The following is a 26,939-nucleotide window of genomic DNA, read 5'->3' as shown; positions in this document are numbered from 1 at the left end:
TTCAAGAGGAATGTTTCAAGACATTCATCTTTTTTTTTTGGCTAATTCTCTTGGACCTGCACAAAGACTGGCAACTAAGTGAGTCTTTTCATTTAACTCTTTTGGTTGCTTTTAGCCAGTTAAAAAAATAAAAAAATAAAAAAATAAATGTACTGACCTTACTGATGCCGGGCTGTAAAGCAGATCAAGGCGTGCCAGACCAGCCAGCAAGAGGGAGTAGCCAGACTGCAAGCAAAATGTCTCTGGATGCAGCAGGTGGCAAGGTAAGACCTTCATCAGCTCCTTGTGGGTAAGCAGGTGGATCATCTAAGAGTATGAGTTAAGTTAATAATTGTAATGAACTGTATGAAACTATGATAAAAATAAGTTTTTCTGTCAATTATTACACAAAAATACACTTAAAATTTCAATCCAGCTTTCTGTATCTTTGTCTCAAACTTTGTGTTTGGCTCCCTGCTGCTACTGCAATAAAAATGATAACTGTCTACATCCTACATGGTTTTCCTCAGGGCTATGTTATCACAACTCATATGATAATGAACAACCTGTATATAACAATAAAAATGATGAATCTTTGGTTAGGTGATCTTTTCATGAGAAATTTAACTATTGGCTTATACAGTAATACCTTGAGATACGATCGCCCCAACGTACAATTTTTTTTACATATGACAAAAAATTTAATATAATCTACGCCTTGAAATACGACGATATTTTTAAGATACGAATAGCCATCGGTAGCTGGTGCAGTGATTGCTCGGCTACCCGCGTCCATCCGAACATTCAGTCCACATTGTGTGGGAATGTATGTGTCTGTACTCCTTGGCAGTGTGTATTTTTTCTAAAGTTTTGTGAACTCAAGACCCTGTGACCATGGGTCCCAAAAGTAAAAGTTTGGTGAGAAACACACAAAATAGCCTGTATTCACATACTGATTACACTTAGAAATTCAATAAACGAGTGAGTACAAATGGTGTTCTGCCCACAAGCAACTCTTCCTCTTTGCAATGCAAAAAACCAGAAGTCTGTAGATGTCATGGTTACCAAAATATCACAGGTTGAATGAGGGAGAATCATCGGTTTATGTAGCCTTGCATCCAATTGGGTTCAGCAGCCTTGGCTAAAGCAAGAAAAAACAGGCCTTGCATCCTCTCTCTATCTCTCTCTCTCTCTCCTGTCGCCTGTTCTGATACCACTCTCATTCAAAAGTTGTCTCCCCGTAACATGGCGAGAGACCTGAGGTATAGAAGTAAGGCGTGCAGGAGAGGTGGCGGAATCAGACACAGTGAAATCACTGTCGCTCCTACCATTCATCGTTGGTGACACAGTGACGCAGAGCATATGTTTACTCCTGATGAGTGTTGCCAGCTCACAAGCAAAGAAAACGGGAAGAAAATAGCCAAAATATAGCTGTAAAAAAGCCTAAACGTCTATCGACATGCCCTGAGTCTTGCGTGATGAATGTCTATCGGTGTCCTGAGTTTTGCGGGTTAAGTTGTTATTTTGGGCAATATAGTTAATTTATATCATGCATACAATAAACATTATATTTATCTTATATTGAATCTATATTTGGTTGGTATTTAACCCGTAAGAGGTCAACCACGTACATGTACGTGGAGTCTTTGCTTACTATCTGTGGTCAGTCACGTACAAGTATGTTCGCCCCTTTCTCGGTTTCCATGCGTTTGAAATTCCCTCCAGCCTCAATATTTATGTTCTTTGAAGTGTCTAGCATATATCAGCACAGTTTCCCGCCATTCTGACATGGGTTAGTCATCCCTCTCCCCCACCCTTTCCTGCCGCCTTACCTTGGCGTGACCAAAAAAAAATGGAGCAACATTTGGTATTATTGTCATGAATGTGATGTAGCTCTATGCATTGAGCCTTGTTTTGAAGAATATCACACCCTGCTGCAATAGTAAAAAGCTTAGATACTGAAAGAAAAAATAATAAACAATATTTTGTGGTAAACTGAGCAAATTATTTTTTACATTATATTTACAGTACAGTAAGGTCTCGGTTTACATCAGAGTTACGTTCCTGAAACATGACGTAAGTCGATTTTGTATGTAACTCGAGTTTCCGTACATTTCAAAGCATATTATGGAGTTTTCAACCAATCATTGTTTATGGTCATTCAGGTAAGTTAAAGGTTATATTGTTATATTATTTACAACTATGTAGGAATATGAAACACAAGCTTGTTTTTGTTGTTGATTAGGACCACGAACGTGAAGGAGTGCAGGTTGCAGAGAGGGGTGGACGCCTGAGGCTGCCAGAAGGGTGGGCAGGTTGAATGTTGTGACGCCCAGGGTGGACAGCTGGGAGCGTAGTGCAGTGCGGTGGGAGTAGAAGCGTGTGCAGCGGGGCAGGAAATGCAATAGAAAAGGGCAATAGGGATCAGCAGACAGGTGCAGACGGTGCAAGTCAGCTGCGAGTGTCGTGTAGCCCAGACGAAGACTCCGGAGTTGTTATTGTTGTGATAGGTGTGCGAGCCCTCAAGGTCGTCAACCTCCCCGTTGTCATGGTAACGAGCTTCCCATTTTCTTCTTCCCTCCCTCACACACAGCTGCTATCTCCCTTCTCATGTCTTTTAATTATGTCCTCTTTTTCTTTTAGCGTAATGGTTTTCCTTTTCTTAGCATCACTGCTGTCACTAAGAAGTTTTCTCTTTGGTGCCATTGAGCAAGATACTAAGAACTTGATTCAGTAAACGCAGAAGTAGGATAACACTCTTGCCAGGGGCGACGGTGTGGTGGAACTGAGGCATGGTGTTATTGTATTCAAGCGTGAGGCGGACGGTGTGGCGGGCAACCACCAACAATAACAATAAATCCTGCACTTTACGATTTATAAATTTTCAATTTTTTTAATCTTAAATTGCCTTATAGTGGACTGACGTAACTACGAGTTTGATGTAACACGAGACCAACATAACCCGGGACTTTACTGTATTTACAAATATTTTTTGTATTTTTCATTTTATAAAACATGGGTTAATTTATGAATATGTAACCATTATACACATGTCTTGTAGGAGAAAAATATCGATAAAACGATTAAAAAAACCTCATTCAGAAGTTGTACGTCTGGCAGCATCACTGAGCGAAGTAAATTTAAAGCTCCAGCTGGACATTTAAAAATGGCAATTTCGAACTTTAACTCTTATTCTTACTTTTCTATGCCCATTTTGAGTTATATAGAATAAAAAAGAAAGTGGAATTTTTGGTGACTTGGACGAGTATTCGGAGGTAAATCAGTGCTGACCTTTTACGGGTTAAAACATGTTAATTTTTTTTTTTTTTTTTTTGTGGAGGTAAATTTATATCACAAGAACGAATTAATTCCATTTCCACTAATTTCTATGGGAAAAATTGATTTCATATACAATTTTTTTGACACATGACGAAAGTCACGGAATGAATTAAAATCCTATGTTGAGGTACCACTGTATCTTCATGTGTTGTATATTTCCTTTACTAAATGAAACTATATTTGTTCTTTTTCCACTTCTCTGGTATTTTTTTCATTTCAGGAACTTGAAATAATATGTAAAACAGCATGCTTAGTTCTCCAAGACATTCTTTCAATACTCATTGTAGTTTACCTGCGTTGACCTTTTTTTTCAGTGTTTAAAGAATTATAGCTATTAATTTGAATTATTTGATATACAGTGGAGACTCAATACTTGCATGTCTTAATAGTCAAACTTTTCAATACTCGAACACAAAAGTTAAATTTAATACTCAAAAAATACCTGGCAGTCAAATATCTGCACCATGTTATTGCAAACAAAGGGTCCTGGCCTCTTCCTCCCCCCCTCCACTAGCTGACTCACCACAGTTGTGAGAATAACATTCTTTTCCTGCGTTGTCTGTAGTTTTTAATTTAGAAACTTTCAATGGCACCAAAGAGGTTTATTAGTGGTGGCAATATCTGGTACTTGAACGCAAACAAAATTCTGGCCTCTCCCTCCCCACTGCCACCAGTTTTCCTATTCTGATACCGGTGCACTCGTCCTCCGACGAATAACCTCCCTCCTCCTCCTCACCCTTCTCCCCTCCTCTTCTATGTTATCCATCACCAGCCTTCACTTATGGTATATACAAATAAAAATTACAAAATAATTTACATCAAAATTTTTGTAAACTTAAGGTTTTCCTAAGGTTAAAATGAATTACTTGATTTATAGGTATCGGTATTTGAACATTCTGATACTCGAACAGCCATTTGAAATTAATTAAGTTCAAGTATTGAGTCTCCAGTGTATATTATTATATTTCACTGACTTTAAAGTTATTATTTGTTAGAATCAATATTGTATCTTCATATATGCTACTCATTCCTTTCTCTAAATACCATAATAAAAAATTGCACTTTGTTTCTGTTTCTGTTCTTCTAGAATGATATCCTTGATTTCAATGATTTTCAGACTTGGAAAATAATTTGTTCCAGAAGGCTGTTCCATGTCTGAATTATACCAAGTCCAAAACAATTTTTCCCATAGGAGACAATGTAAATCACTTTAATCTACTCCTTATTTAACTAAGTAAATAAGAATTGAACTATGTAAAATCAATATTATTTAACTTTTAGTGGCAAGGTACATGGCACATGTAGATGATGGTGTGGGACGGCAAGAGAGGCTTGGCATTATGTATATACTAATACACACGATTATTTCTGAGTGATCTTTGCATTTGAGGCTGTTCAAGATAGAGGCACCTGGCTAACACACTGCTGTCCAGAAGGTTTAAGGTCTAAGTTATAAACATTGTGTGGGCAACATGTATCCATCAAGCCAGATACAGAATAACAAGGGTGGAAAATACTAGTAATTGAGAGATGCCAAGGCGAGCAAAAAAACAGAAAGCACTGTCACAAAGCAATACGTACATATACACAAAACAATACCATTGTAATGATGATAATAATAATGATAATGATGATAATAATAATAATAATAATGAAAAAAAATAATAGTAATAACAATAATAATAATAATAATAATAATGAAGACATGTAAGTGGCCACCATCACATCAGGGAGGTGATGGCATAGTGGATAAGGTGATGAGTGTGGGATTGGAAAGACGTCCATGAGTAGGTTCAAATCCCCCCACATACCGCTTTGAAGCTACCTACATGTCACCATGATAACCAGGGGCCATATTTATAAAACTATGATTTGACATAAGTGAAACATAAGTCCACAAGACGGCGGACACCATGACATACGTGATGCATAAGTCTTATGTCTCACGTAAGTTCATCATAAACTCGCGGCCCTGTTATGTTTGGGTGGGAGCAGGAATAGCAGTGGCGTAGTGGATAAGGTGGTGAGCGTGGGATCGGGCAGACGTCCATGCATAGGTTTGAATCCCACCACATATCACTTTGATGATATATATATATATATATATATATATATATATATATATATATATATATATATATATATATATATATATATATATATATATATATATATATAACGCCACCTGAGAAGTTTTCGTGATCGTAGAGATGTGTTGGCTGAACTAAGTGACTCAGAACTGATAAGAGGTATCAGTTAGATAGTGCAGGCAAGATATATGGGACTGACATGCAAGGATTCTTAGGGAAAGTGAACTCTACCAAGGGTGTGAGAGGGAGACGGTGACAGCTGAATACCACCTTGAGGGTGACAGTGGTTACCTCAGTAAAAAGTGGCTTCTGACACTATATCTTTGACCTCTGCCTGGCCCCATACTCCAACTACAATAGGTAAGTTTTGCAACATTAATATTTTTTATATTAGACAGTTTGTTTCATTCATTCCATATTGCACATATACTATTCATTGTTTTTGGTTAATTTTCACAGTTGTCACTTACTCTCAATGAGGTTATTGGGTTAGATTAGGGTGCTGTTACATCTCATGGAATAAAGAAAAAGTTCTCAGCAAATTACTTGCTCACTTTATAATACAGTGGTACATATCTTTACCACTGGAAATTGTTAGCTCCTATGATATTAGTTTTACCAAATATATCATTAAGGTAAATCAGGTTAAGTTTAGTTAAATTAGTTTAGATTAGATAAGTATATAGTTGGTTTGATTAGATTTAGTTCACTGTTAAGGTAGATTTAGTTATGTTTAGTTTGGTTACATAAGGTTTAATTTATTTATTTTCTTACCAAACTTGTCATCAATGCCAGGTAAGGTTTAGTTAATTTCCTGTCAAATTTGTTAAGATGGGTTAGGTTAGGTTTAGTTAAGTTAGGTATAGCCAAGTTTGGTTTATTTATTTATTTATTTTTGGTTATTGTCATGTGTGAGGATTTTTATTCTGATAATTTTGATGTGCTTTGAATGAATCTAGTAACCATTTTCATTGCAAATCAATGTTTTACATGTTTGGGATGATTAAGAAAATAGAAAAAAGATCTTCCTCCCCCCAAAAAGTAGTTTCATTAGAAAATGTTAGATAGGTGCACCTATATATATATATATATATATATATATATATATATATATATATATATATATATATATATATATATATATATATATATATTATTTTACTTGTTTTTTTATTTATTAACTTTCTTTCTTTCAGAGATGGTGCTCAACTTCTACAACCCGTTGCTGCATCATCCACCGAGATGGTGGATGTCTCGGCACCAGCAGGAGGTTCAGCTGTGTTTGGCGTTGGAAGTGCTGCGGTAGCATTTGTACTGTTATGACCATTGACAACAAATGTTAGTTAAACCATCACAAGCATATCTATTGCGGATCTATCTCACTATCTATATAAGAGGTGAACAATCCTCTCAAGGAGGAAGTATCCAAGACAAGTCACCCTTCCCTCTTCCTGTCCCCATACTCCTCATTCACAGTGTAAGTGTATATGGTATGTGTGTGCTTGCCTCATTTTTTGCTGTCCTCCTCCTGGAGGAGGGTGTTGGCTTTGTCTATACATAGTTAGATAGTTAATGTCCCTACACTTCAGTTTTAAAGATATTTTGTATGCTCTTATTGATATTTTCAGCAGGAAAGTAAGGTATTGTTATTGTGTTGCAGACAGGTACAGAGTGCACTTGTCATTAAGACACTTTCATGTGTGGATGCATTCCTTGTGAGCTGCCATTTCCAACCATATACACACCTTCCATAATTGAATATCAACATTGGAAATTCTTCAAATCAATGAGACCCATCAGTTTGATTAGGTTAAGTTACTGAAGTTATACCATGTTAGTTTAGGGTTAAAGTTAGTTATGTGTAAGCTGGCAGAAGTTGTCCTTTATATCTGGAAGCATTAAATACAATAAATAGATAGTTTGTTGCCTGTGTTTCTCCAAACCTAAGCAGGATGTTTATAAAGGAAGGCAGGTGGGCATTACTGAGTGTTTGAGGGAGAGTGAATGTGAGGTATAGGAGAGTATGAAAGAAGTGGTGTAGTGTGCGGCAAATGAGAAAAGCAAAGGAGTGGAAAAAAAAGGGTGTGTTCTCTTAATGTCACCTAGGATGTGGATATACAAGGGTGGAATGGTTAATACTTTTCAAAACCAAGATGATCCATATGTGTATGGAATGATCTATTCACTCAAATTCTTATCTATGTCATTAAGGGGCTCGGGAGATGGACGACCTTCTACATCAAATAGACCCATTATTAAAGTGGCCACTGTTACGGCCCGCCCATAACATACTCCACTACCATCACCTCCTCCGCTTGTTACCTCATTCGCCATCTCTCCACCTCCTCTTCCACGTCACCGTCTCATGAACCTTCCACGCCACCGTCTCATGAACCTTCCACGTCACCGTCTCATGAAGCCCCGCTACTGTCCCGAAGTTGGATTCACGCGGCCCCATTCAACTCAAGCGGAAGTGTTAAGCAAGCTCCCGGCTTTCTGGAAGTCAGTCGAGGTCAAGGCCTCGACCAGTGAACACAATGCCTCTTGGACTACCGTGGGATCTACCTCACCCAGCACTTCACCACTGCGACACCTCATAAGTATCACTTCCCCTCGTCCCGTGTTTTTCCACATTGCCTCCATATAGGATTAGTATTATTGTTAGGTATTAAGTTGGGTTCTTTGTTATATTTATTTATGTGTTATATGTATATGTGTATGTCAGTTTCATGTGTTTCATGTTATATCTATATGTGTATGTCAGTTACATTATTGGGTTATTAAATAACTTTTTAAGTGCCCCCTTTGCATTTCCTCACCAGTTGAACCTGCAGTGTTTTTTTTTTATTGTTATTGTTCACCGGCTCCCCGATGCCAATCTTACCCTTTTAACCGGTGAACGTAACAATTGGCGACCGTGACAGGACCCTTATAACCCTTGTTCTGTGTTCCATTTTTCCAATGACTTTTTCTTCTGTGATTACATTATTTTTTTGTGTTTCTGTGGTGTTGTGACTTTGATGTGTTTTTTTTTCTGTGACTTACTCTGCGTGTGGTTTAAATTTACCTTTGTGCGATCAAGTGGCTCCCTTTGGGTTAAAAGTGCTTCGTGACTTTCATTGGTATCGCATAGCAGTGGTAGAGCAGGAAACCAGGTAGAAAGGCGTGTTCACCGATAGCACTTATCTCTATTTTTTTGCACATAGGCAGGTGTGTAATAAGTGTTATCCAAGTGTTGGGATCATCATATGTTCATGCGAACCCTCAATCCCCTCACTTCGCAGATCATTTTTCTTGCTAGTTAGAATTGGCCCTTTTAACTAGTCTCTCAGACTAATCCGCCTCCTTATCAATAACAAGTCTCAGTACAATTCTCTCCTCACTCTCAAGTCTCGTAACTAGAGTAATCCGGATCCTTTTTAATGCCGTAATTCTCTAGTTTACCCGTCATTAGTGATTGTACTCATAAGGGTTTACTTAAGTATAATCTTGGTAATTTCCAAGGTTGCCTTTATTATCACTCTGCCAAGTTCCTCACTTAAGTAATTTGCTTATAATATTTTTTTTGTTGTTGTTTGTTTAACATTTATTTAATATGGCTTCCGTTCAGTTTAACGTTAAAGATTTTTGTGCTGACCCTTCTCTGGAACAACTTAACCCCTTCGCGCCGGATATTAAAAAAAGCCCACCTGTTTGATATACGGGTGGTAGTGCCGCACGCCCGAGCGCGGGAAACTCGTGCAAGCTTGTCATACTTGTCGTCTTTGTGTATTATGCTTCTATTTTTAGTCACTATATCGCCTTCGAGAGAAAAGTGGACGCTTCTCTCTTGAGAGAGAGAGAGAGAGAGAGAGAGAGAGAGAGAGAGAGAGAGAGAGAGAGAGAGAGAGAGAGAGAGAGAGAGAGAGAGAGAGAGAGAGAGAGAGAGAGAGTGTGACATTTGCTAATATTTTAGACACAAGCGGGACGCATGTAGTTTATCTTCGAGAGGAAGAGGGGAGGAGGGAAGGAGAGGGAGAGAGAGAGAGAGAGAGAGAGAGAGAGAGAGAGAGAGAGAGAGAGAGAGAGAGAGAGAGAGAGAGAGAAATTTTGTTGTATTTGTATGTGTATGTGTGTATGTATGTGTGTGTGTGTGTGTGTGTGTGTGTGTGTGTGTGTGTGTGTGTGTGTGTGTGTGTGTGTGTGTGTGTGTGTGTGTGTGTGTGTGTGTGTGTAATTCACTGTTTGATCTGCTGCAGTCTCTGACGAGACAGCCAGACGTTACCCTACGGAACGATCTTCGGATAGGCCTGAGACCAGGCACACACCACACACCGGGACAACAAGGTCACAACTCCTCGATTTACATCCCGTACCTACTCACTGCTAGGTGAACAGGGCTACGTGAAAGGAGACACACCCAAATATCTCCACCCGGCCGGGGAATCGAATCCCGGTCCTCTGGCTTGTGAAGCTAGCGCTCTAACCACTGAGCTGCCGGGCCGTGTGTGTGTGTGTGTGTGTAAGTGTGTGTATTTACCTAATTGTATTTACCTAATTGTAACATACGGGAAAAGAGCTATGCTCGTGTTGTCCCGTCTCCATATCTATTAATGTCCAGCTTTTTCTTAAAATCATGAATATCCCTTGCGTTGACCACTTCCACGTCTAAACTATTCCATGCTTCCACCCTTCTATGAGGGAAGCTATATTTTTTCACATCTCTCCTATAAGTGGCCATTTTAGTTTTTCCCATGCCCTCTCGACATTCTTTCATTCCACATACACAGATCTTCCCTATCCATTTTTCCATGCCAATCATCACTCTGTATATTGCTATCAGGTCTCCCTTTCTCTTCTGTTTTCCAGGGTCGGAAGTTGCATTCTTTTCAGTCTGTCTTCATAAGTCAAATCTCTTAAGTCAGGCACCATTTTGTTGCAGCCCTCTGTACTTTCTCTAGTTTCCTTATGTGTTTCTTTAAGTTCGAGCCCACTGTATTGTTGCATATTCAAGCCTCGGTCTTATCATTGCAGTAATTATTTTCTTCATCATTTCTTCATCTAAATATCGAACGCCACTCTTATGTTCCTCAATAAGTTCAATACTTCTCCAATTATTTTGTTTATATGTCTCTCTGGCGATAGGTCATTGGTAATTGTCACCCCAAGGTCTTTTTCTTCATGACTGGTTTTATGTCTTCATTTCCTATCTTGTACATACTCCTGATTCTTCTTTCACTCTTGCCAAACTCTATTTTCTTGCATTTTGTCGTGTTGAACTCCATTTGCCATGTACAGCTCCATTTCCATATTCTGTCCAAGTCTTCCTGGAGTAGTTCGCAATCTTTGTCACATCTCACTTTTCTTAACAATTTTGCATCGTCTGCAAATAGGCTCACATAACTGGACACCCCATCCACCATGTCATTTATGTAGACCGCGAACATTACTGGTGCCAACACTGATCCCTGTGGAACTCCACTCTCCACCAAGCCCCATTCTGATGGTCTGTCCTTAATTATTGTTCTCATTTCTCTTCCTACCAAAAGTCTTCCATCCATTTTAGTAAACTGCCATGCACTCCTCCTACCATTTCAAGTTTCCAGATCAGTCTCTGGTGTGGTACCTTATCAAAGGCCTTTTTTAAATCCAGATATATTCCATCAGCCCAACCATCTCTTTCCTGTATTACATCTATCACCCTCGAATAGTAACATATCAGGTTTGTCGTGCATGAACGCCCTTTTCTAAAACCAAATTGACACTCACAAAGTATGTCATTTTCTCCAAGAAGTCTGTCCATCTATTCTTCACCACCCTCTCACACATCTTAGCTACCACACTTGTAAGTGACACTGGTCTATAGTTCAATGGGTCTCTCTTGTTACCTGATTTATAGATTGGGACAATGTTAGCTCTTTTCCAGTCTTGGGGCACTACACCTTCCCTTAATGAGGCATCAATTACTTCACAAACTTTTTCTGCCAGTTGCTCCCTGCATTCTCTTAAAATCCATCCTGATACCCCATCAGGTCCCACAGCTTTTCTCACTTCTAAACTCCCCATCATATTCTTGATCTCCTCCACAGTTACTTGAAACTCCTTCATAATCCCTTTCTGTTCCATTACCAGTGGTTTGTCAAAAGCAGTCTCCTTTGTGAATACCTTCCGAAAGCATCCATTCATAGCCTCTGCCATTTCCTGGGATCCTCACTGCATACTCCATTTACTTCTAAACTTTCAATACTTTCTCTATTTTTGATGTTGTTGTTCACATGTCTGTAAAAAAGCCTTGGTTGGTCTTTACATTTATCAATTATATCCTTTTCTTGTTTCTTTCTTTCTTCTCTTCTAATCAACACATATTCATTTCTTGCTCTTTTGTAACTTTCCCACTGCTTAATCCGTCTTTTCCTTCTCCACCTCTTCCATGCATCCTCTTTTCTTGTTCTAGCCTTTTCACATCTATCGTTAAACCAGTCCTGCTTTCCAACTTCTCTATGTTGTCTTATTGGTACAAATTTTTCTCACCTTCTTTGTATATTTTTATAAATTCCTTCCACTTTTCATTTGCTCCTTAGCACTCTTGAATTTCATCCAATTTGTCTCTTGAAAGAATTTCTTTAGGTTTCCAAAATCTGTCTTGGCATAATTCCATCTTCCCACTTTATATTCTTCATTTCTTCTAGATTTCTCTTCATCTATCACCTTGAACTCCAAAACTGCATGATCACTCTTTGCTAAAGGGCACTCCACCCTCATCTCCTCAATGACCATTGGCTCTGTACTAAAGACCAAGTCCAGTCTTGACGATGCTCCCTCTCCTCCAAACCTAGTATCTTCTTTGACCCACTGAGTTAACACATTTTCCATTGCCAGTGTCAATAGTGTATTTCCCATGTTGTCTCTGATCCTTCCATTGACCAGTCCTCCCAACACACCTCTTTACAATTAAAATCTCCCATCATTATAGTTCGTTCACAGCCACCCAACATTTCTTCCAGACATGTTCCTGTATCACTTATCATTTCTTCATATTCCTGTACTGACCATGCATTTGTCTTAGGTGGTACGTACACCACTATGTAGTGCCTCTTTTTCCTTCATTAGTTTCTGCTCTGATCTTTAGCACTTCTGCCTTTCCCATACCTTCTTTCACTTGATCCACCTTTATATCTTTTTAACCAGCAACATCACTCCTCCTCCCATCTTACCTACTCTATTTCTTTTCCAAACATTATATTTCCTTCTCCAACCATCATCAGGTCTTCTCCTCTCTCAGTTTTGTTTCAGTAAGACCCACAATATCTGGGTTCTTGTCCCTCAAGTAATCGTTGAGTTCTAAAATCCCGATATCACTCCATTTATGTTGGAATACATTACATTCGCTCATACGTAAGTTTCTTTAGTCCTTTCTTGCTGTACTTTTCTGGGTTATGAACCACTTCCTCAGTCTCATATCCAAGATTCTCCAGAAAACTCTTTCTTCTCCTCTTCTGTCCTCTCTTCATTTTTTTCAAAGCCTCCTTTCTCAACTCATTTAACATTTCTCTTTCCTTTTCACCGAGATCTCTTCTCAACCAAATCTTCCTTGTTGTTTCCTGCTGGGCTAGCCTCCATGACTTCTCCACCAATTCATCTACATCCTTTTGTGACTTAAGTTTGATTCTTATTGGCCTCATACCTTCTCCTGTGAACTTTCCAATTCTATGGAAGTCCTCTATTTCTTGTACTAGGTCTTTTCCTCCTCCTGCACCACATTAATGATATTATTTATCACCTTTTTATGTTTTTCTCTCTCCATTTTACTCGGTGTCTTATCCTCCTCCACACCAAATATCACCACACATCTCTTTTTGTCTACAGTTTCCCTCACCAATGTCTCATTTGACTTAATAACCTTCACCACTTTCTCAGCAATCTTCTCTTCTATGATCTGTTGATCTATAATTTCAGCAAGGCCCAAAGTTTTCTCCCAGACTCTTTGATTTCCTTTTCCAGACTTGCAACTTTGTAATTTACCTCCTTTCTTTCCACTTCCTGACTTTTTTCCATTCAGCCTGCTTCTCCATCACTTTTCCTAGAGATTCTCCACATTTTTCGCAATTCACTTTAATTAGCTTAACTTCCTCTTTCAGTACTTCATTTTCCTTCTTCATATCGGCACACTCTTTCATTACATTGTCATAACTCGTTTCCAGGCCCCCATACTTTTCAAACAGTTTTCAATTTTACCTTCCAACTCCAGAATTTTCTTCACATAAACGCTCTTCTCCATTATTCCTTGAAATCCTGTGATGTCTGATTCATCTTTCGAGTTCACGGCCGCCATGTTGCGCAGATGTAAACAAACCAGCTGATGGCTCAAACGCAGGCTACAGTTTATATTCACCTTCCCTGGACATTATTTTGCTAATCAACAGTTAACATGACTATATGGAGACGGGACAAACATTACAAGCTCCTTTCCCACCTTGGTTACTCTTAGGCAATGGTAACTGTAGAATTAGAGATGATTGCTCTGGAGCTCAGCGACCACATCCGCCATTGACGATGTCCCGTGTGTGTGTATGTGTGTGTGTGTGTGTGTTTTCATGAATGTTACAAGGCGGGACACATGTAACTTAACTTTCGAGAGGGAGACGGGATGAAGGAGAGAGAGAGAGAGAGAGAGAGAGAGAGAGAGAGAGAGAGAGAGAGAGAGAGAGAGAGAGAGAGAGAGAGAGAGAGAGAGAGAGAGAGAGATGGGAACTGTCTATGCCATTGGGTAATTTTAGACACAAGGCGGGACGCATGTAGCTTATCTTTAGTGATTGGTGGAGACAAGTATGGTGGGAGGAGCACTAGGATTTCAAAGACAGCATACGGCGTGTGTAGTTGGTATCCAACACACTATACGGGACAACAGAACTGAAGAAAGCTCAGAAAAGAAATATGACGCCTATGTAGGCTTCACTGTATATGCTACTGGGGCTTCATGACGCATGCTGTGTGTGTGTGTATTTACCTAGTTGTAGTTTTACAGGGCCTGGGCTTTATGCTCGTGTGGCCCTGTCTCCATATCTACACTTATCCAATCTTACTTTAAAAGTATGCACACTCGTTGCAGACACTACTTCTTCATTTAAACTGTTCCACGTCTCAATACATCTTTGCGGGAAACTATATTTCTTAACATCTCTCAGACATCTTCCTTTTCTCAGCTTTTTACTATGCGATCTTGTGCTTGAATGTCATATTCTTCTCTCAGGATCAGTTTCTCATTATCCACTTGGTCCATTCCGTTGATCAATTTAAAACTTGTATCAGGTCTCCTCTCTCCTTCTTTGTTCCAGGGTTGGTAGATCCATAGCCTTTAGTCTCTCCTCATATGTCATCCCTTCAAATTCTGGAACCATTCTTGTAGCCATTTTTTGTAGTCTCTCCAATTTCCTTATGTGTTTCTTTTTATAAGGGGTCCACACTACTCCTGCATATTCCAATCTGGGTCTTATTAAAGTACTTATCAATTTCTTCATCCTTTCTTTGTCCATGTGGTGAAATGCTACTCCAATATTCCTTAGTAAATTCTGTTTCTCTAAAAATTCTATCAATATGGCTTACTGGTTGATTGTTTTCTTCCATCGTCACTCCTAAGTCCTTTTCCTTTTTTACTTTCTCCAGTTCTACTCCATCTCCCATCTTATAGATTCCCACGGGTCGTCTTTCACTCTTTCCCATTTCCATGACATGGCTTTTGTTCACATTGAATTTCATTTCCCACTTTTTGCTCCATTCCCATATCTTATTTAGGTCTTCTTGCAGTATTTCACAATCCTCTTTTTGCTTTATAACTCTGCACAGTTTCGTATCATCTGCAAACAGATTTATGTAGCTGTTCACTCCTTCGTTAATATAAATGAGGAAAAGTATTGGTGCCAATACTGACCCTTGTGGCACTCCGCTTTCTACTGCTCTCCACTTGGACTTCATATCTTTAACTACCGTTCTTATTTCTCTCCCGCTCAAATAATTTTCTATCCATCTCAATGTGCTTCCTTTTAAGCCACCCTTCTCCTCTAACTTCCATAGTAATCTTGCATGTGGCACTTTGTCAAACGCCTTTTTCAAATCCAAATAAATACAGTCAACCCATCCCTCTCTCTCTTGTACTCTATCAACTATTCTAGAATAGAAACTCAGTAAATTAGTTACACAAGACCGTCTTTTCCTAAAACCAAATTGGCTATATGATATTAATTTGTTGTCTTCAAGGAACTTGATCCATTGTTTCTTTATTATTCTTTCACACATCTTGCATATTACACTAGTTAGTGATACCGGTCTGTAATTTAAAGGTTCTTCCTTCCTTCCACTCTTATATATGGGAACCACCTCAGCTCTTTTCCATTCTACTGGTACTGTTCCATTTTCTATTGAGCATTTTATGATGTTGTATATAGGACTTGCTAGTTCTTCCCTACATTCTTTCAGTATTCTGCCTAAGACTTCATCTGGTCCCATTGCCTTGTCTTCATCCAGTTCCTTCATTAATTCTTTTATTTCAAGCTTGGTTTCTTTAATCTCTTTCATATAGACTGTCTCTCTATTACCCTGTGGCCTTTCAAATTTAGATTCCTTAGTAAAGACCTCCTGGAATTTATTATTTAATAGTTCTGCCATGGTTTTTGGGTCTTCCACCATCCCGTTCTCTCCTTTTAACCTTTCTATTGTTTCTCTTTGTCTAATTTTTCCATTTATGAATCTATAGAACAATTTTGGTTGCTCCTTACATTTTTCGACAATGTCCTTTTCAAAGTTCTTTTCCTCTTCCTTCCTTACCTTAACATTCTCATCTCTTGCTTCCTTGAAGTTTTCCTTATTTGTTGGATTTCTATTTCTCCTCTATCTTTTCCATGCTCCATCTCTTTTCTCCTTTGCCCTAGCACACCTTGCATTAAACCAATCTTTCTTTCCTTCTTCTTTAGGTCTATATTTTGGGACATATTCCCTGACTCCTGTTTTATATATTTCCAAAAATAAGTTATACTTCTCTTGCATCGTCTCTGAGTTTTCCATCTCCTCCCAGTTTACATTTTTAAAATAGTTCTTGAGATTCTCAATATCAGCCTTTCTGTAGTTTAATCGGTCTCCTTTGTATGAATCGTCTCTATCTTCCTTTCCCTCTTCTATATCTATTTCTAATATTACATGGTCACTCTTTTCCAATGGGCACTTATATCTTATATCAACATTCATTTGTATAGCCCTTGTAAAAATTAGGTCCAATCTCGCCGGCCGGCTCATCGTTTCCTCTGAATCTTGTGCATTCCTTTACTCTCTGGTCCATCATATTGTCTATCATTAGGTTCAAGAATCTTTCTCCCCAGGCTTCTTCCCCATACCACTTTCATAATTTTCCCAGTCCACTTCTTTACAGTTGAAATCTCCTACTAATATAACTTTTTTTCCTTTCTTTAACGATTCTCATTAGACTCCTTATTGTGTCATCTATCATGTCTTTATATTCTTGATTGGTCCATGAATTTGTTTTTGGTGGCACATATGTTACAATGATTGTTAACTCTTTTTTATTAATATGCATCTTAACATACAATACTTCTGCTTTTCCTTCCCCACATTCCACTTGGTTTATCACTATCTCCTTCCTTAACATTATCATGACTCCTCCTCCTCCTTTACCCACTCTGTCTCTTCTCCATACATTATACCTATTATCCAAGACTATTTTGATTTCCTCATTTTGATTTTGTATCAGCCAGGCATACAATATCTGGATTTTCTTTCTTAATGTAATCTCTTAATTCTAATTTACTTGATAAAACCCTGTCTATGTTCGTATACATCATTTTTAGTTAAACTTGTTCCATTTTTTTCTCTTCCTTCTCGTTTATATACCATTTCCTTATCCTGTCTCCTAGAATTCTCCAAAAAAATGCCTTTTTTCCTCTTCTGACCTTTCATTATTTTTTTCCCTTACTGCTGCTGCCAGTTCATTGTATCTCTTCCTTTCCTCCTCATTTCTATTTTTCTTTATATAGATATCCTTGCAGCCTTCTGTTTCTCTAAGTTTTGTTGTTCTATATAATATTTCTTCTGTTGCTGCTTGTGATTTTAGTAATATTTTAATTGGTCTCGTTTTTCCTTCTTGATATGGTCCCATTCTGTTTATTTCTTCTACTTCCTCTTCCAAGTTCTGCCTATCTTTGTCGTTTAGATTCTTCAGTAGGTCTTTGACTGATTTCATTTCTTCTTTTTCTCTTTTTGGTCTATATTTTATATTTTTTTCTTTTATTCCTAATACAACTACACTCTTCTTTTTTTCTGCAATTTCTCTAACTAGATTTTCTTTTGTCTTGAGGACTCCTATTATTTTGTTTGTCATATTTTCTTCTTTTTCTTTAAGTTGTTCTTGAATCACCTCTTGAAAATCGGCCTTATCTTTCTTATCTTGAACTCTCCATGCTTGTACTTCTTTTTTAATCACGTTCTGTACTCTTTCCTCTTCCTTGTTTACTAGATCTTTCAGCTTCTCCTTTTCTTTCTCGGCTTTACCGAGTCCTTCTTCCATCTGCTTTTTGTAGTTAGCTACTTCCTTTTTTAGTTCTTCGTTTTCAGCTCTTAGCTTAGCTTCGTTTTCTTCCACTTTTCTTATCCTTTCTTTCAATCTTATAAACTCCTTTTCCTGTTCTGTGTGTGTGTGTGTGTGTGTGTGTGTGTGTGTGTGTGTGTGTGTGTATGAGTGTGTGTGTATTTACCTAGTTGTATTTACCTAGTTGTAGTTTTACAGGGCCTGGGCTTTATGCTCGTGTGGTCCCGTCTCCATATCTACACTTATCCAATTTTTCTTTAAAACTATGCACACTCTTTGCTGACACCACTTCCTCACTCAAACTGTTCCAAGTCTCAACACATCTTTGCGGGAAACTAAATTTTTTAACATCTCTCAGACATCGTCCCTTACTTAGTTTCTTACTATGCGATCTTGTGCTTCTAAAGTCATATTCTTCTCTCAGGATCAGTTTCTCATTATCCACTTCATCCATTCCATTAATCAATTTATAAACTTGTATCAGATCCCCTCTCTCTCTTCTCTGCTCCAAGGTTGGTAGATCCATTGCCTTTAGTCTCTCCTCATATGCCATCCCTTTAAATTCTGGAACCATTCTTGTAGCCATTTTTTGTAGTCTCTCTAATTTTCTTATGTGTTTCTTTCTATGGGGAGTCCACACAACTCCTGCATATTCCAATCTAGGTCTTATTTTAGTATTTATCAATTTCTTCATCATTTCCTTGTCCATATAGTGAAATGCTACTCCAATATTCCTTAGCAAATTATACGTCCCTCTGAAAATTCTATCAATATGGCTTACCGGTTGATTATTTTCTTCCATTGTCACTCCCAAGTCCTTTTCCTTTTTTACTTTTTCTAGTTCTACTCCATCTCCCATCTTATAGATTCCCACTGGTCGTCTTTCACTTTTTCCCATTTCCATACACGGCTTTTGTCCACATTGAATTCCATCTCCCATTTTTTGCTCCATTTCCAGATCTTGTTTAAGTCTTCCTGTAGTATTTCACAATCCTCTTTTTGTTTAATGACTCTGCACAGTTTCGCATCGTCCGCAAACAGATTTATGTAGCTGTTCACTCCCTCTGGCATGTCATTTATATATACGAGAAAAAGTATTGGTGCCAATACTGACCCCTGTGGCACTCCGCTGTCTACTGTTCTCCACTTGGACTTCATATCTTTAACTATCGTGTGTGTGTGTGTGTGTGTGTGTGTTTTCACGAATGTTACAAGGCATGTAACTTATCTTTCGAGAGGAGAGGGGAGGGAGGGAGGAGAAGGGAGAGAGAGAGAGAGAGAGAGAGAGAGAGAGAGAGAGAGAGAGAGAGAGAGAGAGAGAGAGAGAGAGAGAGAGAGAGAGAGAGAGAGAGAGAGAGAGAGAGAGAGAGAGAGAGAGAGAGAGAGAGAGAGAGAGAGAGAGAGAGAGAGAGAGAGAGAGAGAGAGAAAGAGAGAGAGATGGGAACAGTCTATGCCATTGGGTAATTTTAGACACAAGGCGGGACGCATGTAGCTTATCTTTCGTGATTGGTGGAGACAAGTATGGTGGGAGGAGCACTAGGATTTCAAGGACAGCATGCGGCGTGTGTAGTTGGTATCCAAAACACTATACGGGACAACTGAACTGAAGAAAGCTCAGAAAAGAAATATGACGCCTACGTATGCGTCACCGTATTTGCTACTGGGGCTTCATGACGCCTACATAGGCATCACCGTATTGAAGGGGTTAATACTACTCTCTGTTTCCTATCAGAAAGCCACTCACTAATCCAATCAACTAACCTACCCCCTATCCCATGTAGTCTCAATTTGTACACTAGCCTCTTATGCAGTACCTTATCAAATGCCTTGCTAAAATCTAGATATATAACATCTATGCTATTTCCATCATCTAACTCCTTGGTAATATATTCTAAGATATCGAGCAAATTTTTAAGACAGGACCTCCCTGATCTAAAGACATGTTGGGTATCTCTAATTAATTTTTTCTCATTTAAATGCTCTCAAATACTACCCTTAATGATTTTCTCTAGCATCTTACATACTATAGTAGTTAAACTGATCGGTCTATAATTATTCGCATCATCCTTCCTACCTTTTTTTAAATATTGGTGTAACATTAGCTAACTTCAAGTCCTGAGGTATCTCAGCAAACCTAAGTGATCTTTCAAAGATTAACTTAAGTGCTTCAGAAATACTGTCTACACCCTCACTAAGTACTCTGGCATGTAGCTCATCAGGACCACTAGCTTTCCTATCGTCTAGTTCAAGAATAAATTTCCTAATAATTCCCGGTTTTATATCAATATTTTCTAAAGCTCTTAAACTACTCGTCGCACTGTTTGTACCAGGATTTCCTATTCTTTCCCTAGTAAATACTGAAGAAAATTGTTCATTCAATAATTCTACTATGTCTTCATTTTGATCCACTACTACACCATCTTTTCTGAGTGGTCCAATCCTATCTTTATTTCTTTAATCACTGACCTTGTAATAACTATATAATTTTTTGGGATCTTTACTCCCAGCTCTAGCTAGTTTTATCTCTGCCTGCCTTTTACTTTTTTATAACCTTACTCAAATCATCCCTGACCTGTCTGTACCTAATCAAATCTACATCTTCCCCACTTTTCTGCAACTCTCTATATGCCCTCTTCTTCTCTCTGATCTGTCTACCTATCTCGTCAGTCCACCATAATGGCTTCCTGTTTCTCTGCCTTATATCTTTGTAAGGGATACACTGCATCACTATACCCTTTACTACAACCTTAAAAATATCCCACATCTCCTGTGCAGTTTTATTTCCAAAACTATCTTCCCAGTTTACCTCTCCTAATAACTGACGTAACCTACCATAATTGCCTTTCTGATAGTTTGGGACTCTAGTCTTATTCACTATATTATCCCTACTGGAATAAATGATAAATCTAATTATATGATGGTCACTGTTTGCTAAAGTCTCTCCTACCTCAACTTCCTTTAAACAATGCTCAATATTTGTTAGTACTATGTCTAAAACCTTCCTCCCCTAGTAGGTTTATCTACCATCTGCACTAAATAGTTATCCTGAAAACTTTCCATAAACTTATTTTCACTAGCATCTCCTACCATCCTCTCCCAGTTTACTGACTTAAGATTAAAATCCCCTAAGATAATTGTCTGACTAGTACACCTCCTATTTATCTCATCTACCATAAGGCTGTCTACATCTGCTGACTGGTTAGGTGGTCTATAAAAAGCTCCTACTCTAATAACCTTACTTTTATTTACTCTAACATCCAACCATAAGGACTCTACTCTGTTATCTACCTTAATACCATTAACCTGATTGGAAATGAAGGATTTTTTTTACATAAATAACTACTCCACCTATCCTACCAATTCTCTGGTGTAAATACATAATGTATCCATCTACTTCATATTCTTTCCTATTTTCCCTAAACTTTTCCTCATTTACCCATGCCTCTGTGACACATACAACATCTAAGTCCTCCTCAACTATATAACTAGATAACTCATCCTTCTTGTTCCTAAGACTCCTGGCATTTACATAAAAACATTTAAGTCCTGCTACCTTCCTAGATGTTGTCTGCTTATTTGGAATCCTAATCTTATTCTCTCCTATTTGCACCTGGAAATCTTTCCTAATCTTTTCACTATCTGTTTATCCTATCTAATTTATGTTTAACATCTTTCTTCTGGAATGCATTTGCTATCTCACCCCCTACACTCCATCCCAACTCCCCCCTCCAGACATCCACTCAGCACATCCACATCCTTCCTACTCAGATGCACACCATCCCTAGCATACAAATCCCTTCGCCCATAGAACCTATCCCATACATCCACAAAGCTGACACCCACATCCTTACACATCCCTTTTACCCGATCATTCACATCAATGACCCTAGACAACCATTCCCTGCTAACATACACACGAGGCAAGATTCCTGACACTACACACCTCCTACCACTCTCCCTTATCTTGCCTAACATTTCCCGAAATCTTGCCACTAACTCCTCCGACCCACCTGTTCTGACATCGTTCCCACCTACGTGCAAAACTACTACACCCTTCCTCTCCATCCCCCCAACTCTCTTCTGCACCTCCTCACTCACTGCCTTCACACCTGCACCAGGCATACACACGTTCATCCTCTTATCCCTGTCTTTCCCACAGAAAGTGCTATCTAAGTACCTAACCTGAGAGTCACCCACCACACACACCTGAGGTGTGCTAGGCACAACCCTCCTCCTCCTCTCCTCTACCCCCTTCTCTCTTCTTTCACTCACCACAACCACCTCATTCACTCCACTCTCACTCCCACTCTCCCCCTCCCCCTCCAACAAACCGAACCTATTTTCACACTCAACAGGTTTAGTCCTATCCTCCCTAACTGCCTCCGCTTTCCTTCCCCTCGCAACCTGACATCTCTGCCCATCCTGACTACTATCTTTCCCAGTCTGGCTCGCCTGCTCCCTCTTCCCCACTCTGCTCTTCCCGACAGAGGGCCAAGCCACCCTGTCACCCTCAGAAGGTCCAACCTTCGGCCTAACACTGATCTCCTGCCTAATTTTTTCCACTGCCTCCCCAAGCCTCTTAACCTCCTCCTTCAACTCAAAGATGAGAACTCAGTTCGCACTTTTCCCCTCACTTAGCTTTCTCATTTCCTCTCACAATTCTCGGTGCTCAAGAGAAAGAACTAAATTCTCGCTCTTGAACCTACACACCATACACTCAGAAAAGTCAACGACCTTCCTGTCATGCCCACACATCTCACACACAACAAACTCGCCCAATCCCACCTCAACACTCTCTTTCACGCACTCAATCACACTCTGATATACCTCAGTAGCTACCGCCATACTAATTTACAATCTGTTAACTCACAAACAAACAAATAAAAATACTTGGCAGGGTGGGGGCCTAAGTGAGGTCAACTAATCCTCTTTCAATGTCAACTTGACGGTTACAAGCCTAGTCTCCTTGCTCTACCAAAATACTTTTTAACTCACAAACACTGATTCTAACCACTATTTCACTCTAATCTAACACTTGCATTACACACTTTCACTTCACTAACACTCAAAAGCACCACACACAGACACCAAGCACAAACACCACTCGCTAACTATAAAAACAACAGCCAAAAACGGAGCGCACACACAACATGTCCACTCGCCACCGCAGCTACCATTATTGGGTTATTAAATAGCTTTTAAAGTGCCCCCTTTGCATTTCCTCACCAGTTGAACCTGCAGTTTTTTTTTTTTTTGTTATTGTTCACCGGCTCCCCGATGCCAATCTTACCCTTTTAACCGGTGAACATAACACCACTAATATTCAATGCTTCACTACAAGCTTTCATAAAGCATAGCAATGTAGGCTTTCCTATCCAAAAATGGGAAGAAAAAAAATAATGCCTTGCAGGCTTAGGTTATTAATTAACACTGCTGCCTTATTGTGCTTGCCTAAATATCTCTTTTACTTAAGTACCTTGAATAGGCTTGTGCAGGAAAAGCCAGTTTTACAAGTGCACATTATAAGTGCCATTACAGATTGTTACACCTTATCATTGTGAATATTTCCATCCCTAGACACACCTTCCATACTTGAATATCAACACTGGAAATTATTATTCAAATCAATATATCTTAAGTGACATTGTTAGTTTAGGATAAGTTAGGTCATTGGAAATTATTCTTCAAATCAATGTATCTTAACTGACATTGGTAGTTTAGGATAAGTTGGGTCACTTAAGGTTGCTAGGTTGAAGTTAACAATGCAAATTGTTTGCTGACACAACAGTTGCTGCTTTGTTTCCTCTTCTGTGGTGGCTGTGGTACATCCATCATGTCAGTAACAACCAACAACAAAACAAAGTAGTAGTATATGCAACTACATGTGCCTGGGTCATATGCTGTTTGTTTACATCGGGTGAAGTGGAGTCAGTGGACAGAAACACTATTATTAATTATGTTCGCCTTCAAATATACCTAAATTTCATATATTGTTAATCTTATTAATACAAAAATGCCTCAGACATGTTTATTTGTTCAAATCATCATAACTGGATTAGTTTCAGTCCATAAGTTTCACCACTATGTTGCAGTTGGCATCCCTGCACTAAGTCGAGCTAATGATGAGGGGTTACCGAGCCATAACTTTGCTGCCTATGTTGCATCATAGTTACTATCAACTTAATGATCATGAACTTGCTGTTACTCATCACCGTCTGGTGCCACTCAGTCAAGTTTCCAACCGAACAGCTGATATTTATAGACATGCATCACAGCCTCACAGGTTAGATTGCTTTCATTTCTACGAAAATTAGTTTTAAAGTAATAATACTGATAATAATAACAATACTAGCAATAAAATAATGATACATGCACATAGAGTGGGTAGAGATACTAATCGTAAGGTAGGTTTGTGAGCATCAGGGAGAAGGTAAACCTGCAGGAAGTCTCAACTTCGTGTATTAGATACAGGACGATTTTTAGAGCAAAAATTTTGGGAAAAAGGTGCATTTTATGTCGTCAAATACAATACATGACATGACAAAACTGACACAAGCCTCCTATGATGAGAGAGAGAGAGAGAGAGAGAGAGAGAGAGAGAGAGAGAGAGAGAGAGAGAGAGAGAGAGAGAGAGAGAGAGAGAGAGAGAGAGAGAGAGAGAGAGAGAGAGAGAGAGAGAGAGAGAGAGAGAGAGAGAGAGAGAGAGAGAGAGAGAGAGAGACCAGTGCAAACAGCTTGCCGTTAGATGGACATATAGTCAGTGTGACAATAGAAAAGTGAATGAGGATGGCTCAGCTCTTGGTAAGAGCTGGAGGACAGAACATGGGGGTTGAGACTTTTCTCAAAGAAAATGAAAAAGAACAACTCAAGTATTTCTTTCAACCATATTTCTCATACTGTTAGACATAAGTCTAAGTTTGCTGTGGGGATGGGGGTTAAGGCAATAATTAATAGCTATAGGTAATGTATGTGTAATAAAAACTAAACTAATGTTTCATTTCAGTCTTTTGCACTTACGCAAGTTCTCTCTCTCTCTCTCTCTCTCTCTCTCTCTCTCCCAATATTCTATCTCTTGTATCTCACTTTCATTCATTTTTATCAAATGACCAAATCATCTTTAAATGCTGCTTTTCCTTATCACCACTCCTAAATTCATTATTATCATCTTTCATTATGCATATTAAATAATCCACATAAGCATGTAGTACTTTCCATCCAATCCCATAATGCATGTTTTTTTGCAAATGACATATTTTCACTGCTTGAATCCTAGAGTTCAATTTCATATTTAGGTTGCCCATGGATGTAAGGAAATTGTATTTGGGAAAATATTCTGAAATATTGAAGGAGTCCCACATTATACAAAATTCTTTAATTGGATTGATTAGGGTGTGATTAAGTAACTTAATTACAAGTACATGCTCAAACACATCACTGGTTAATTAGTGAATATGTCTGTATGGTGGAAAGTTGACTGTGTTATTTGCTGATGGGGGTGGAATGTACATCTGATCCTCAGGGTTGTGTATGGCTCTATATCTGGCTGTACAAGTAATTTTTTTATGGCCCTAGATCATAGTTAGTTAATGTATGTTCTTGAATAGATTTGAGTTCAAATCTGAATTATATGAACTGCCCATCACTGAAAAAAAATTTTCAATATGCTATTTTGAAGCAATTTTTTTTGCTTCCATGCAAACTGTATTCCTTACTTATCACATATTCATGTACGCTGTAGATTATATTTGGTAACAGTTTTCTTAAATTATCCAAAAAATTTCTGCAACCTTTTGCTCTCTACGTATATATTCTCCAAACCTCTCGTCAAATAAAATTTCCCATTTCTGACGTCCAAATATGTGTGATGAAGTGCACTGAACACACGTGATGATGCCCACCTGTTCTGGCTGCACTGTCCCAGGTGTGTCATAGCACCACTTGCTGAGGGCATATTGTTTATGTTTTGGGTTTATGCCCCAAACAGATTTGGTGTCTGCAGGTGGCTTTCTCATGTCAGTTGAAAAAGGATCTTGTTTTACCACAGGCTTCTCCTTCTTTTCCAAGGTCCTTCCAATATGGCCTGGAGGATGCAAAAATGGGTAAGTAAGCTGTATGAAAAATAATTACATGATTAATGATAAGTGACCTTTTTACTTACCTTTAAATTACTTTTCTAGTATTCTTAGGCTCCATTTGTCTCAGATTATTATTATTATTAGTTTCTCAAGATAGTTAGTCTCAGTGATGCATAAAAAAAGTGTGGTGTAAATAAAGACAATGAGTGGATGGTTGAGTGAATGGTTCAGATAATCATTAACTGCTGATTGAGGAAGGTTGGGGTGTTAGCAAGAATGTAAAGATGAGAAGGGAGTTGAGAGAAATGAGAGAGGGTGGAGCTGTGTTCCATTGAAGTTTTTTTTTTAATGTTACTGCCTATAGTGCCTGTAAGTATACTTGAAAAGTATCTTTAGGAAGTGCTGTTCAGCTTCCACCCATTAGTGGCGCACGCTATTTTATTTATAGTGGTACGTACCCATATTAGGGCCAATATGTTTCGTTTTGTGGTGACAGTGAGAAATGATATGACGGGACTCTGGGAATTTTGGATTACTGTCTGCATGGTACAGTCTTTAACTAATGTTGCTGGGGTCCCAGTTGATGGTCTATTTCACATTTTCGCACTGACTCACCTGTGCGCTCCCATCCTGCCATCACTGTTGGTTATTCTGACTGAGGTGAGTGTGTGTGGTGTTAACATTAATTCATTTTATATTTGCATTACTTAACCACAAGGAGGTACTCATACTTGTCAAAATTATTGAGATATTTGGATTCTTAAACATTAAAAACCTTTGACACCCAAAAAATTTCCCCAACTGCCAAAATCTGTAAGGGCTAATATTTTGGATCAGTTTCAATCTCTTGATCTATGCTGAGCTTGATGTATCCTATATATAGC

The 26,939-nt window shown here is 38.7% G+C and overlaps 1 protein-coding gene and 1 long non-coding RNA gene across 4 annotated transcripts in view; one reads left to right on the top strand and one right to left on the bottom strand.

Moving 5' to 3' along the window:
- The window catches only part of LOC123515648 (nitric oxide-associated protein 1-like), a 267,601-nt gene that overhangs the window by 54,521 nt on the left and 186,141 nt on the right, over positions 1-26,939 (bottom strand). For all 3 annotated transcript variants that reach the window (XM_045274465.1, XM_045274467.1, XM_045274466.1), the window contains 2 exons: positions 25,879-26,060; positions 158-306 (listed from right to left, as the gene is read on the bottom strand). In XM_045274465.1, coding sequence (XP_045130400.1) covers positions 158-306; positions 25,879-26,060 — 331 coding nt within the window. The remainder of the gene's footprint in view (positions 1-157; positions 307-25,878; positions 26,061-26,939) is intronic.
- LOC123515659 lies at positions 5,580-7,333 on the top strand. The gene is made up of 2 exons (XR_006677947.1): positions 5,580-5,768; positions 6,605-7,333. It is a non-coding gene; the product is annotated as an uncharacterized LOC123515659 (long non-coding RNA).

The sequence above is a fragment of the Portunus trituberculatus genome, chromosome 39 (assembly GCF_017591435.1).
Source record: "Portunus trituberculatus isolate SZX2019 chromosome 39, ASM1759143v1, whole genome shotgun sequence".
NCBI classification, from domain to species: domain Eukaryota; kingdom Metazoa; phylum Arthropoda; class Malacostraca; order Decapoda; family Portunidae; genus Portunus; species Portunus trituberculatus.
This window is presented reverse-complemented; position numbering and strand designations above follow the sequence as displayed.